This window comes from Ceratotherium simum, chromosome 16, assembly GCF_057802395.1.
Source record: "Ceratotherium simum simum isolate JZ-2026a chromosome 16, ASM5780239v1, whole genome shotgun sequence".
NCBI lineage: Eukaryota > Metazoa > Chordata > Mammalia > Perissodactyla > Rhinocerotidae > Ceratotherium > Ceratotherium simum.
The window spans coordinates 56,412,434-56,426,721 of NC_141915.1; the positions used below are offsets into that span (position 1 = coordinate 56,412,434).

The following is a 14,288-nucleotide window of genomic DNA, read 5'->3' on the forward strand; positions in this document are numbered from 1 at the left end:
GCAGCAGAGAACCCCACAGGAGGTTTGAGCAAGGCTCCTCCTGCTCTTGTTTGCAGCCCTTTGCCTGTGATCAGTGGTTTGGCCTGGAAAACCTCAGGGAGAGCTCAGAGAACCAAGCCACTGATCAAGCCCTCCAGTGGTTACCGTGGCAGACAGTTGACTGCTGAGGGCCCTTGTGGTCTATAGTTCCTGTCCTTCAGTCTGGCTTGGGACCTGGGTATTGGGAAAGATCTGGTTGCTGAGGTCCAGCTTTAGCTCTGGGCCTCTTCTGGTGTCCCAGTGGAACTAGCACCCCAGACAGGGCCCTTGGGGGACTTAGTGGCTAACTTCCTCCTAGGAAGCAAGGGACCTAACTCTCTGCTCCTGGCCCACCCTACTTGGGGGCTCTCCCTGTAGGTATCTGAAGGAATTCCGCACGGAGCAGTGCCCACTCTTTGTGCAACACAAATGCACTCAGCATCGGCCCTACACCTGCTTCCACTGGCACTTCGTGAACCAGCGACGCCGCCGGTCCATCCGCCGTCGGGACGGCACCTTCAACTATAGCCCTGACGTCTACTGCACCAAGTACGACGAGGCCACAGGCCTCTGCCCGGAGGGCGACGAGTGAGTGCCCCCCAGCCTGCCCTCAGAGGCCATGTCTCCTGGGTCAGATGCCCTCAGAATAGGCCAGGCAGAGTCTGAGAAGCCAGCCAGAGGCTGCATTTGGGGAACTCCTGCAGCCTGGTACATCTTCCTCTGGCCTGAACTTGGGCTCAGATGCTGCCATCCTCTGGGGGAGACCCCTTCTTCTTTCCCCACTTTTGAGAAATCCTACACAGCCCTTTCTTCTGCTAAGCCTAAGGGCCACATCTGAACCCTGAATCACTGGCTCCCTGAGCCTTCTGTCATGGTCCCCTGCAGGTCACAAGGACCCTCTCCCCAGGCTGCCACCGCCCACTGTATCCCAGGCATTTTCCGCCGAGGCTGGCTGTTGAGCGATACAGAGACTCTCCAGTTCCCCGTTTGTTGGCCCTATCTTACCACATAGCTCTGTGAAGAGACAGGGCACAACACAAGTGGCAAACCTGGGACGTCACTGAGAGGGGACATTTATTGACCCTGCTTATCATTTGTTTCAACCTTGCGGAGGTGGTGATGGGAGGCACTGTAGGGTTTCTGTGGGTACAGAACTGTCCCTGCACCAGCACTTCTATCCCCCAGAGATCAAAGGCTTGCTGACCCCGCCCGCCACCCAGCCTCAGGAAGCGCTCGGGACACACGGGGTGCGCCCATGTTTGAGCAGCTGTTTGCTTCTCAAGGACCTTGATCTGGGCAGCATTTGTCTCCCAGGAGTGCCCCTCTCTGGAGCTTCTCTTCAGGACAGCCCAGGGCCCTGGCTGAGCAGCCATTGAGAGAACCTGCTGAGACTGAAGTGGGAATACCAGGCCCTCTTGGGCCCCCTTCAGACTACAGCACCCGACTGGCAGTGGGAGGATGGTTCTGTTACTGCAGCAGGGCCCATCACTGCTTACCTCCTTGACCCTCCATCAGTACAGCCTCTGGGTCATGGGGAGAGCCTTCGACAGGTAGGGGAGGGGTGAGGGCTGGTAGCCCAGGCTGCAGGGGGCAAAGGTGAGTGACCCCCCACTGCCATTTCAGGTGCCCATTCCTGCACAGGACCACAGGGGACACTGAGCGCAGGTACCACCTGCGCTACTACAAAACTGGAATCTGCATCCACGAGACAGACTCAAAAGGCAACTGCACCAAAAACGGCCTGCACTGTGCTTTTGCCCATGGGCCCCATGACCTCCGTTCCCCTGTCTACGACATCAGGTGGGCTGGAGGCCGCACTGGGCTGATGGCTGTGGGCCGGGGTCGGGGCCTGGCTGCTGCCACAGTGAGTACCACAGGTGGAGTACAGGGCTGGCGCACTGGTTCCTTACCTCTCATGCCCCCTCCCCGCCCTCTCCTCTCCTCCTAGGGAGCTCCAGGCCATGGAAGCCTTGCAGAACGGCCAGACCACAGTAGAGGGCAGCATAGAGGGCCAGTCGGCTGGGGCCGCAAGCCATGCCATGATAGAAAAAATCCTCAGTGAGGAGCCGCGGTGGCAAGGTAAAGGTGGTCACACAAATGGCCATGCCCCTCCTGCCACATGTCTGTCCTCTCCCCTCTCCTGCCTGTAGCTGCCCTAAGGACTTGGCTCAGCACCACCTACTGCCTTTTCCAACCCAAGCCACCATCTCGCCTCAGCTGGGAAGTGCTTGCCCCCACTTCCCACCTTACATCCAGCCAACCACAGCTCCGTCATTCGGGGGCACTTCTGGGGGAGTTTCCCCAGACGCACCTTGCCCTGCTTCCATCACCCCCAAGGACTCCCCAGATTCGTTGGGGGGCTTTCACACATACATACTTGTGCATGTACATAAGTACACTTACGTGTGTTCTTGACCCCCCTGAGGGTGCCCTTTCTACCCTGTGAGCTGTGAGTATCTCCAGGGAGGAACGGTGTCCTCAACTCTCTCTTGGGTCTCAGTCTAGCTTTTTTTTTTTTTTTTGGTGAGGAAGATCAGCCCTGAGCTAACATCCATGCCAATCCTCCTCTTTTTTTTTTTTTTTTTTTTTGCTGAGGAAGACTGGCCCTGTGCTAACATCCATGCCCATCTTCCTTCACTTTATGTGGGACGCTGCCACAGCATGGCCTGACAAGCGGTGCGTCGGTGCGCACCCGGGATCTGAACCTTGGGCTGCCAGCAGCGGAGTGCACACACTTAACCGCTACGCCGCAGTCTAGCTTTGACCCATGAGGAGATGGCTCTGCTCGTACTCTCATGGGAGCCTCAGCTCTTGGACTACCTCTCGGTGGCTTCTCCCTTCCCCTTCCCTGGTCCCACCCACCTGACCCCTGCCTCTGGCCTCCTGTGCAGAGACTGCTTATGTGCTGGGGAACTATAAGACGGAGCCGTGCAAGAAGCCTCCACGGCTGTGCCGCCAGGGTTATGCCTGTCCCTACTACCACAACAGCAAGGACCGGCGGCGGAGCCCCCGGAAACACAAATACAGGTCCTTTGGCCCCAGCAGGCCTGCTGTGGGAGAGAGGGGTGTCAGGGAAGGGATCACAGCGGAGGCTGCTTCCACTGTGTTCTCAGGGAGGCAGGGACGTCAGCCCTGGGGATTACAGGATCTCAGGGCCCAGGTACAAGGGATAACTGAACGATGGGGAGCCTGCCTAGATCCTCCTCTGGCATGTAGTGAGGATCTTGGGTCAGATGATCTTTGAGGCCCTCCTCCCTCCCCATTCTGATCCTGAGGGGCATCTGCTAAGGCCAAGCCATGGTGTAGAAAGTGTGGTTGTGGCTATAAACCTGGCTCTCCTTGGGCTGCAGAGTACTTGGTGGGAGGACCTGGCTGAAGGGAATAAAACAGAGTCCTTGGTGATGCAGACAGGTTGGGCCAGAGGAGCAGAGCCTGGCTTCTGCCCAAGTAAGGCCCTCCCTCTGCAACTGATCTTTTCTGTATTCTGAGCCTGGCCCTGTGGGGCGGGGAGACCAGAGAGGGTCCCTGAACAGACATTCAGTGGGCATTCCCCAGATCCTAATCTCTCACTCTCTTGCATCCGTCTGACCGTACTCTCATTGGGCCAGGTCATCTCCATGTCCGAATGTAAAACATGGGGATGAGTGGGGAGACCCCGGCAAGTGTGAGAATGGAGACGCCTGCCAGTACTGCCACACCCGCACGGAGCAGCAGTTCCACCCAGAGGTGGGCCTTGGAGCAGGGGCTAGGGCTGGGGCCTTTTGAGGGTGTGGGTGGCTTAACTTATCCTCTTTGGGAAGCAAGGAGAAAGGAAGGGAGGGTCTGAGCAGATGTTTGCAGAGTCTACTCTGACACCATCCTGCAAGAGAGATTCATAGCCACATGCTCCCCCTCAGGCAGTGCCTAAAAGAGCTCCACACCCTAATTAAGCAACTTTCCTAGTTCTGAGCGCGTCCTCACCAAGCAGCCCTCTACTCCCAATTTTGTTTCCTCCAGGCCTCCTGACAGGGAGGGCATAAACTGGGCATGGTGAGCTGGCCATTCTGGGCTTTTTATCACTCATGGTGCTTACAATCCAGTAACATCAGGATTTAAAAAATAAGAAAGCCCCTTACAGTTGTTCTGTTCCAGATCAGAGCCTAGGTACTAGCCACCTCCATTGATGCAGTTCCCCAGCCTACTGTCCCTGGGGTGTGGCCCTGAGCCATATTAGTATGCTGAGGTCTTATGTAGGGTACATAGAGGCACATACTGTCCCTGCTCCTGGTTCCGTGGAGGCCAGGACACTCTGAGATGGATACATGGATAGAGACTACCTTATGTGGGCTGCAGACAACAGGGCGGAAAGTTAGACCCAGCATAGATCCCAGTCCAGGGTGCCCTGGGGAGGGCGGGTGCTGCCTGTGATCTTGGCTCCCTTAATGCCCAGAGGCATATTTGGAGGTCACAGCCCTGCCCAAGACCCTGAGTGGAGAGCAGCATGGAGAAGATTCCTTTTGAGGGCTGGGTCATGGCTGGTCGACCTGCGACCCCAGAAGGGAGGACATCCTCAGCACAGGGGTGCAGTGTCTGCTCCAAGAGTCTGAGTAAGAGGTTGGTAGGACAAGAGATTTAGGGAAGTGGTGTGGGATGGGGAGGAGAAAGAAGAGATTACTAAACTAACCTGTTGATGCTGAAGGCACTCATGCCTACCTGTCCGTCTCTGCCCAAGCCTGACCTGCCTCTGCTCTGCTCCTCCAGATCTATAAATCTACCAAGTGCAACGACATGCAGCAGTCGGGCAGCTGTCCCCGAGGACCTTTCTGCGCCTTCGCCCACGTAGAACGTATGCTATTCCCATTGCCCTAGGGCAGTACCCTCTCCACTCTCCCTTTCCCTCCCCTCACTCTCTGCTCAGGCTCAGTCAGGGGAATGGCTCCTCGTCTGTCAGCCAGCAGCAGGCCCTGTTCCCACTGGAAGTTCCATTTCTCCCTGCCTCTCTGGAACTGGCCTCAAAGCTCTGGAACTGCCTAGGTCATGAGACAGAGAGCAGGGACTGTGGCACTGGTCAGGCACTCACAGTCCCAGGCAGGGTGAGGCACCCTCCCAGAGACAACTAAGCAGATCTCAGCAGCCACCCTGTGCCACACCCATGGCAGACATCACTAATTGAACACAGCACTCTGCCCTGCTGAGCCCAGCAGAGAGCAGAGCTGTCCGATCAAAATATAACCTGCCTTGTGTCATTTTAGACTTTTCTAGTAACCACGTTAAAAAGAGGCAAAAGAAACAGATTAAATTAATTTTAACAATATATTTTTATTTAACCCAATATAAAATGATATCATTTCAAAAATAAATGATATAGGGGCCAGCCCCGTGGCATAGCAGTTAAGTTCTTACGCTCTGCTTTGGTGGCCCAGGGTTCACAGGTTCAGATTCCGTGCGTGCACTGATGTAGTGCTTGTCAAGCCATGCTGTGGCAGCGCCCCATATAAAGTAGAGGAAGATGGGCATGGATGTTAGCCCAGGGCCAGTCTTCCTTAGCAAAAAAGAGGAGGATTGGCATCGGATGTTAGCTCAGGGCTAATCGTCTTCACACACACACACACACACACACACACACACACAAAATAATAATCAATATAAAAAATCATCAAGATGTTACACTTTTTCTTTTCAAACTAAGTCTTCGAAATCTGGTGCATATTTGAACAGCTGCAGCACATTTCAGTTCAGACCAGCCATGTTCCGAGTGCCCACTAGTGGCTGCCATGTCGGATAGCACAGCTCTTGATCTCAACATTGCCCTCCAGACCACCACTGCCAATCTCAGGAGTGGAGCTCAAGTTAAAACCTGTGTCCACCCCAAGCCGCTGCTCTGATTGTCCTTAACCTCTTTCCAGGCTTGGACCTTATCTCTGGGGTTAGAGTGAAAAATAAACTGAGGACCTTGGGAGGGCGAAGCATTTTCTTGGCACAGAGGTGTTCCCTAGCCATGGGACCACCAAATGAGGCAGCCCAGAAAAGTGATGAATGGCTTAGGCTTTGGAATCACACAGATTGGGGTTCAAATCCCAGCTCTTCTGTTTCCTAGCTCTGTCACCTTGGAACATTTACCTTACCTCTCTGAGCCTCAGTTTCCTTATCTGTAAAATGGAGATCATGACGTTACTTACACCTTCCAGTCATTGTGAAGATTCACAATTAATGCAAAGCGCCTGGTACACAGTAAGTGCGCAGTACATGATATTAATAGAAACACGGTAGGAGCCTCCCCTTTATGTACAAGGGCATGCATGGTCTCCTTTGAAAGAGACCCAGGTGCATTTTTGGAGGGACAGACCTGGCTCTGGAGCCTGCTGACACCCTGCCCTTGTCTCTTGCAGAGCCACCCCTCGGTGATGACCTGCAGCCTTCCTCAGCTGTGTCCAGCCCTACCCAGCCAGGTCCCGTCTTGTATATGCCCTCTGCTGCCGGAGACTCGGTGCCTGTGAGCCCCTCCAGTCCGCATGCCCCTGACCTCAGCGCCGTACGTGCCTGTCCAGGGGGTGGGTGGGCACCTTGCCTACCCAGGAGCCAACACCTACCTCTCATGCCCCCTACACCCTCTCAGCCTGTGCCTCGGGAGGAGGCCCTGGTATTTGGCCTTGGGCCAAGGGGTTCTGCCCTTTGTGCCCCAGGGTTCTTCTCTCTGTCAAAAGCTTGTGGGGGGCCGGCCCGGTGGCGCAAGCAGTTAAGTGCACGTGCTCCACTGCGGCCGCCCGGGGTTTGCCGGTTCAGATCCCGGGCGCGCACCGACGCTCTGCTTGGCAAGCCATGCTGTGGCGGCGTCCTGTATAAAGTGGAGGAAGATGGGCACAGATGTTAGCCCAGGGCCAGTCTTCCTCAGCAAAAAAAGAGGAGGATTGGCAGATGTTAGCACATGGCTGATCTCCTCACCCAAAAAAAAAAAAAAAGCTTGTGGTGGGTGAGGGGTGGTGTCCCCAGAGCCTCTGTTGGTCAGCCTGGGTAGAGCTGGTAGAAGGAACAAAACCTTCTGTCACCCCCATGTACACATATACACATTCAGTTCCCTCATGGAATTCTGGGTCCTTGGGTGATCGTTGCTGCCCATTGGCAGATGAAAATGGGACTGAGCCCTTCGCTGAGGAATCTCCCTTTGAGGAGGGGACAGAGGATGGACCATGCCCCAGCCTGCGTTTTGCCCACCAGCCCACTCCCTTCCTTCTCTGCAGCTCCTTTGTAGAAACAGCAGCCTAGGCAGCCCATCTAACCTCTGTGGCTCTCCCCCGGGCTCCATCAGGAAGCCCCCGAACCTGGAAGGCATTGTCTTCCCTGGGGAGTCTGGCCTTGCCCCTGGCAGCTATAAGAAGGCTCCTGGCTTCGAGAGAGAAGACCAGGTGGGAGCCGAGTACCTGAAAAATTTCAAATGCCAGGTAAGGGATGAGAGGGGCAGCCCAGTGAGGTTAGCCTTCTCCTGCTTGGGGCAAGAGAAGCCCTGGAGGGCTGTCCCAGCCTGGCTAGGGGGAGCATGACTGGGAGCTGGAAAGTCCTTGTCCTCAGTCTCTTCAAGACTGAGCAGAGTGAGTCAGGCCACCCCATTGTACAGATGAAGGCAGGAAGTCAGGAAGGCTAGAGAGACGGAGCACCTCACCCAGTGTCAGAGCCAGTTAATAGAGGAGCAGGGATTCCTGCCTCAGTCTTCTGACCCCACAGCTGGTCTTTTCCCTGCCCTATGCTGCCTTGATGGAGTGGCAGGGCCTTGGGGAGCAGGACAGCGGGGTCCCTAATTGGGCTTATCTGAGGCTTGGAGTCATCAAGGAGGAGAGGAGCAGCTCCCTTGGTTCCTAGGGGAAGGAAAGGAGTAGGTGTGGGGAGGGGAATGGGGTGCATGTGTGTGAAGGGAGATTGCATGACAGGTGTCTGACGCCTCCCTGCCCCCTGCCTCCTCAGCGAGCCATGGCAGGTTGATGCTTAGGAGGACTCCTGGACTCAGGGGCCCTCCCTAGCACTACATTCATCTTCTGCTCCTTGATTTTTCTCTCAGGCCAAGTTAAAACCCCACTCACTAGAGCCCAGGAGTCAAGAGCAACCTCTGCTACAGCCCAAACAGGTATAGAGCTCTCAGCCCACTTCCCCCACTTCTGGCTGTGGACAGGACAAGCCCAGAACCCCAAGAGGCTTCAGGGAGTGGGAGGCCCTGCTTTCCCCACAAGCTGAGGGCAGGACTAAGATGGGGCCCCAGCCCCAAATCCAGAGACAGTGGGGGTGAGGTCCTAGAGCACCTCCTCCTGGACTCACTCATCTGTCAGTCCGAAAAAAAAAAAAAAAAAAACTTAGGGGCCAGCCCAACGGCGTACGTAGTGGTTAAGTTCTTGCACTCTGCTTCAGCGGCCTGGGGTCCGCAGGTTCGAATCCCAGGCACAGACATATGCATCACTCATCAAGCCATGCTGTGGTGGCATCCCACATACAAAATAGAGGAAGATGGGCACAGATGTTAGCTCAGGGCCAATCTTCCTCACCAAAAAAAAAAAAAAAAGAAAGAAAGAAAAAGAAAAAAGAAAAAAAATACTTATTGGGGCTGGCCCGGTGGCGCAAGCGGTTAAGTGCGCATGCTCCGCTGCGGCGGCCCGGGGTTCGCAGGTTTGGATCCTGGGTGCGCACCGACGCACCGCTTGGCAAGCCATGCTGTGCCGGTGTCCCATATAAAGTGGAGGAAGATGGGCATGAATGTTGGCCAGTCTTCCTCAGCAAAAAGAGGAGGATTGGCAGATGTTAGCTCAGGGCCGATCTTCCTCACACACACACAAAAAAGTACTTATTGAGCATCAACGCTATGCCAGGCACCAGACTCACTTCTCCCTGCCCCTACTGCAGGACGATAGGGGTGAGTGGGCCCTGCAGCCTCCAAGCCACACCTCTCCAACTCCAGCCTCTCAACAAGCTGTCGAGTGGGCGGAGCCCCGTCTCGGCATGGGGGTAACTGAGAGCTGGGATGCACCATTTCCTTCTGCCCCACCCAGCCCCTGTCCCCAGCACCGGCCATGGGCTCTGTGGGCAGGCATCCCAATGCCTCTCCTCACTCTCTCGTTACAGGACGTGCTGGGCATCCTCCCCGTGGGCAGTCCCCTGACCTCAAGCATCTCTTCTAGTATCACCTCCAGCCTGGCAGCTACTCCTCCTAGCCCCGCTGGCACCAGCAGTGTCCCTGGCATGAATGCAAATGCTCTGCCCTTCTACCCCACCAGTGACACGGTAGAGTCAGTCATAGGTAATTAGGCCATTCCTGTTGCTAAGTCCAGGACTGGGTCTGGAGTCAGATACTAGGTGTCTGGAGTGAGACTCAAACCAGCATACTGGTCACTTTAGATATCTGTCTTGGGAGAGTCAGAGGGTGGACACTCTGGGCCCTTTGAGCTAAAGGGAAAATGAGCCTAAGGTGTAGGGCCAAGACTAGCCCTTATAGCAAATTAGCCCTCCAGTTTGCTCTTTTGTGCAAATTAGAAAGAGATGCCTCTTCCCCTGGGCAAGTGTAGTCTCATTCCATGACATATGTCATTCAGCCCCCACTTATTCTCTCCCTGGGTATATTTGTGCTGTGAACAACCCACACAACTGTACTCAAAGTTGCTGGTCATTAGAAACCACTGCTCTTCTCTTTTAGCAGTCATTTATGGGTGCCACTTTGTGCCAGGTCCTATTGCACGCACTGGGGGTGACAGAGATGAAGACATGCTGTTCCTGCTCTCAAGGAGGGACACTGTTCTCACCCTCCCAGACCAGTTCAGCAGAGGGCAGGGGACATTTGTTGAGCACCTACTACGCACTAGCCCCTGAGAGCCTAGAGACCCGCCTGCCCTCAGTGAGCTTAGGGGTGAGACATATGAGCTGTAACATCAGGAGACAAGACCCCTTTTAGAGGCAGGGACCCTGGATTGAGACTTTATTCTGCCTGAGGGTATCAAAGAAGGCTTCAGAAAGGAGAGCCATTTGAGTTGCACTTGGCTAAGTAGACAGCATGGGGGTGGAGGGTCAGTGTTGGCAGAGGAGCAGCCCAAGCACAGGCAGAGGCTTGAGAGAGCACAGGTCCAGTGGGACTGAGTGTGAAGGTGAGGCGGGGGCAGGAGGTGACGCAGTAAAGGGCAGGTGGGTCCAGGAAGCAAGGCCTGGGACCTCAGGGTTGTGTGGCCCCTCAGGAGGCTGGGAGGCTCACACCCCGATCACTCTGTCCCTAGAGTCTGCCCTAGATGACCTGGACCTGAACGAATTTGGGGTAGCCGCCCTAGAGAAGACTTTCGATAACAGCACAGTGCCCCACCCAGGCAGCATCACAATCGGTACTGGGTGGTAGGCGGGCAGGGTGGCATGGGAGGGCTCCTAGGGGTCCAGCCTGGCCCAGGGTGGGCAGACGAGCAGTCCCCTGCTCCAGGTGGCCCCACATGGCTTGCTCTGCCCTCACTCGCTTGCCCTACTGGGCCTCTCTTGCAGGCGGCAGTTTGCTACAGAGCTCTGCACCTGTGAACATCCCTGGCTCCCTGGGCAGCTCTGCCTCCTTCCACTCAGCATCCCCATCCCCTCCTGTCAGCCTCTCCTCACATTTCCTGCAGCAGCCCCAGGGCCACCTGAGCCAGTCAGAAAACACGTTTTTGGGGACCTCAGCATCACATGGATCTTTGGGTAAGAGGGGTTGTGGCTTTCTGAGACCTGGGGCAGGAATCTGGGCTTTTGGAAAGTACCTTTGGCTACTTTGTCCATGGTTAGAGGCAATGCAGAGCGGAAGTTAGAGCAGGGGCTGTGGGCTTGGAGGTGAGTCAGGTCTCTGTTCCACAATTCCTTTAGCTGTGTGAACCTAGACAAGTGACTTAGTCTCTCTGCCTTAGTTTCCTGTGCTGTAAAATGGGTATAATGGCAGCATCCACCTTGTAAGGTGGCTGTGAGGCTTGAAGAAAATAACATAAGTGCTAGGCGCAGGGCTAGTGCACAGTGAGAAGCAGTGACCTCGGAGTCGCCAGGGCCTCAGTCTGTTCTTCAGGCCAGTGTGGTGGTTCTGCCCAGTCACCCAGAGCTCCCAGAGGCAGGCTCACAATAGCCAGGTTCACTGGAGGCCAAGGGAGAAGTCTGAACATGCTTGCCCCAGGCTCAGGGTGGTCTTCCTGGCAGGCAGAGGCACCAGGGAGGCCCAGCTCTAGCCCCAGCAGCTCTCTGCTAAACAGTATTAGAACGGTGTGGACTGGGCGTTCTGGAGGGCCCGTCAAAACACAGTGGTTAGAAGTGTGGCGTGGAGACCTGCAGTCTCTGCCACTATGGGCGGGGTACTCTCCCCCTCCTGTGTGGGGGCTGGTGTGAATATCCACTGAGGTAACAGACAGAAAACACTTAGCACAGGGCCCAAGCCGCAGCCTCTCAATAGCAGCAGCTGCTGCTCTTACTCCCCCTGCAGCTAGTCAAGGAGATCAGAAATACCCTCCCCCGAGGGTGCTGGGCATCCTGGTCACGCTGAGCCTGGGCCTCCAACCCGCCCTTTGACCTTCTGACCAGATTTGGGACCTTCCCTAGTCTCACTCCAGAGATCAGGGCAGCACATTGATTTCTTAGCACTTTTCTAGTTTTGAAAGTAGCTGTTGTCTTTTTATGTTCACGCCATTAGCTTCAGATGCTTAGTGTTAGATTTGTCTGACTTGCCCGATATTCTGGAGGCATCTTGCTGTAGCCCTACTTACTGGCCACACGTGCATTCCTTCCCCATGTAGTTACTGAGCACAGTTTCATAGATACAGTGTGAGCTCAACAGTTCCTGCTGGCATGGAGCTGTGGTCTAGCAGGGGAGGCAGAGGTGCACAGACCTTAGGTCATACTTAGAGACTGTCTCTGTTGTGTGGAGTCAAAGGTTGGATGCTCTGATTCAGAATAATAGAGGGGACCTAACCTGGATGTGGTCAATAGGGCCCTCTCTGAGAAGTGGCTCCTCTCCAAGAGAGGAAATACCCCCTCAGTGTGGAGAAGAGGTGCTCGGCTAGAGCTTGCTGCTGGGACGGTGTTGTGTTGGTGCGGTGATCCTGAGTTCCCGCCTCTGGGACTGGGCAGATAGGCTCATAGACAGCACACACCGAGAATCCCCACACAGGACAACATCTGTCATATTGTGGGTGCACTCATGTTGCTTGGAGGACAGACTGTCTTAAATCTATTTGCTTCTGGAACATCCTGGCTGGATTAGCGGGAAAGAGAGCAAGAGAGAAGTCATTAGAATGATGTGTGAGCAGAATGAGGCCAGAGGTAGATATGGGTTCCCCTCTGTAAGATAGGGGCTGCCCCGGGGACCACAGAGCAGGGGCACATAGTGTTAGTAAGCAAGTGTTGAATGAGTGAGCAAGTCGGGGATTGGAGGAACGAGCAGGCAGGTTTGCTTATTGGAAAGAGTAGGCCTTTGGAGTCAGATGCCCTGACTGTGCACAGGCTCCACCACTTACTGTTGGTGTGATTCTTGGCAACATGTTTAATCTCAGTTTCCTCGTCATAAAGCAAGGGGCATGGACTCAGGGCTCCCTGAGCTCTTCTTGCTCCAGCTCTGCCATCATCTGAGGCTTTGGCCTGTGTCTTTTCTCCTGAATCTCCTCCTGTGCCTCACATCAGGGTGCAAGAAGCCTCCCCTCCCTCTAGCCCAGAAGTGAAGTCACGAGCACAAATTGCCACCTTCACAGACTGCTCTCCCTGCAGTACTTCCCAAGCCCCCTGAATCACCTTGTGAGGCAGGTCATGGGAACCCTATTTACAGACGAGGATGCTGAGACTAAGGAGTTAAGTGGCAGTTGATAAGTAGCAGGTGCCACTACAGTAGGTCTGACTCAACCATGGCACCTACACGTGCCTGTGAAATTCCCCTGCCTGACATGACTCCAGCCTCACACAGCCAGCACCTGGAAGCCTCCAGGGAGGGCTGGTCAGGGCCAGGGCCTGAAGCCCTCCAGAGCTCTGATGTTCCTCCCCTTCCTGGGGCAGGTCTGAACGGGATGAACAGCAGCATCTGGGAGCATTTTGCCTCTGGAAGCTTCTCCCCAGGCACTTCCCCTGCCTTCCTGTCAGGGCCAGGGGCTGCCGAGCTGGCCCGGCTTCGGCAAGAGCTGGACGAAGCCAACGGCACCATCAAGCAGTGGGAGGAGTCCTGGAAGCAGGCTAAGCAGGTACGGGGCCCTACACCTGCCTGTCTTCCCCAGCACCTGCTAGTGTCCAGCCCGAGCCCATCTTAGACAGATGGGTTGGGGGGTGGGGGAAGGCAGGGGTCCTAGAGAACAGAGCAGAAGCTCAGTTTTGTTCATTCTCTCTTCCTGTGGAAAAACTTGTCTTGCCAGTCAGGACCCTGGGTGGCTGGTGTCCCAGGCCTGAAACTCTTCTCTGTGAGCTGCTTATTTGGTCTGGCCACACAGCACCGCTGCTCTCCCCAAAAGCCCTGACTTTCCAGGACTCCAAGTCCAGGGTTCTAGGTTCTGAGATGAGCCTCTGTCCAGCCACAGCCTGGCTGCCCCTGGAGGTGCTGGCCAGCATGGTGAGCTCTGCCTGCTGCTCCCCTGCTGTGCTGGGCCCAGCCCCCTTCCCTGCCCACACAGGGTCTCCTGCAGGTCCTGAAACCTCTTCTCTGCAGGTAGCATCAGCCTCCTCCCTCATACTCCCCCCCGACAGCTGACCCAGCTCCCCCACAGGCCCCGCAGCCAAGTGGCCCACACAGGCTCCCAGAGATGTGCTCTCAGGGGACGGGGGCCAGGGGCAGGGGGCCATCGTGACAAGGTGCTGCGTATTGGGCCCACAGGCTTGTGATGCCTGGAAGAAGGAGGCAGAGGAGGCTGGTGAGCGGGCCAGTGCAGCAGGTGCCGAGTGCGAACTGGCCCGGGAACAGCGGGATGCGCTGGAGGTGCAGGTGAAAAAGCTACAGGAGGAGCTGGAGCGGCTGCACTCGGGCCCTGACCCACAGGCCCTGCCCACCTTCTCTGACCTGGAGGCCCTCTCGCTCTCCACTCTCTACTCTCTCCAGAAGCAGCTGCGGACCCACCTGGAACAAGTGGACAAGGTCAGCCCAGGAGGTTAGGGGAGCACTGGGTGGGGGTGTACAGTGGCCTCAGCTAGTGCTGGGACTCTGATGGGTGCACGCTGCTCCAGGGATGGCCACCCTCTTGAGAGCCTCTGTGCAGCAGCTGGGCCAACATAAAATGCTGGGCTGATGGAGGAGAGCTAGGAAGAGGGTGTCACTCATTGGGGAGGTGAGAAAGCTGGAGGTGGAGGGGCATCAGTGC

The 14,288-nt window shown here is 55.8% G+C and overlaps 1 protein-coding gene across 6 annotated transcripts in view; it reads left to right on the forward strand.

The window, feature by feature from the left end:
* The window catches only part of UNK (unk zinc finger), a 35,242-nt gene that overhangs the window by 18,657 nt on the left and 2,297 nt on the right, over window positions 1-14,288 (forward strand). For 3 of the 6 annotated variants that reach the window (XM_004432770.3, XM_087441621.1, XM_014789273.2), the window contains 14 exons: window positions 397-606; window positions 1,642-1,818; window positions 1,967-2,097; window positions 2,910-3,045; window positions 3,627-3,744; window positions 4,759-4,843; window positions 6,387-6,529; window positions 7,236-7,436; window positions 8,048-8,113; window positions 9,100-9,274; window positions 10,239-10,340; window positions 10,492-10,680; window positions 13,003-13,184; window positions 13,808-14,065. In XM_004432770.3, coding sequence (XP_004432827.1) covers window positions 397-606; window positions 1,642-1,818; window positions 1,967-2,097; window positions 2,910-3,045; window positions 3,627-3,744; window positions 4,759-4,843; window positions 6,387-6,529; window positions 7,236-7,436; window positions 8,048-8,113; window positions 9,100-9,274; window positions 10,239-10,340; window positions 10,492-10,680; window positions 13,003-13,184; window positions 13,808-14,065 — 2,173 coding nt within the window. The remainder of the gene's footprint in view (window positions 1-396; window positions 607-1,641; window positions 1,819-1,966; window positions 2,098-2,909; window positions 3,046-3,626; window positions 3,745-4,758; window positions 4,844-6,386; window positions 6,530-7,235; window positions 7,437-8,047; window positions 8,114-9,099; window positions 9,275-10,238; window positions 10,341-10,491; window positions 10,681-13,002; window positions 13,185-13,807; window positions 14,066-14,288) is intronic. The other 3 variants (XM_087441620.1, XM_087441622.1, XM_087441623.1) reach the window with 3 other exon arrangements.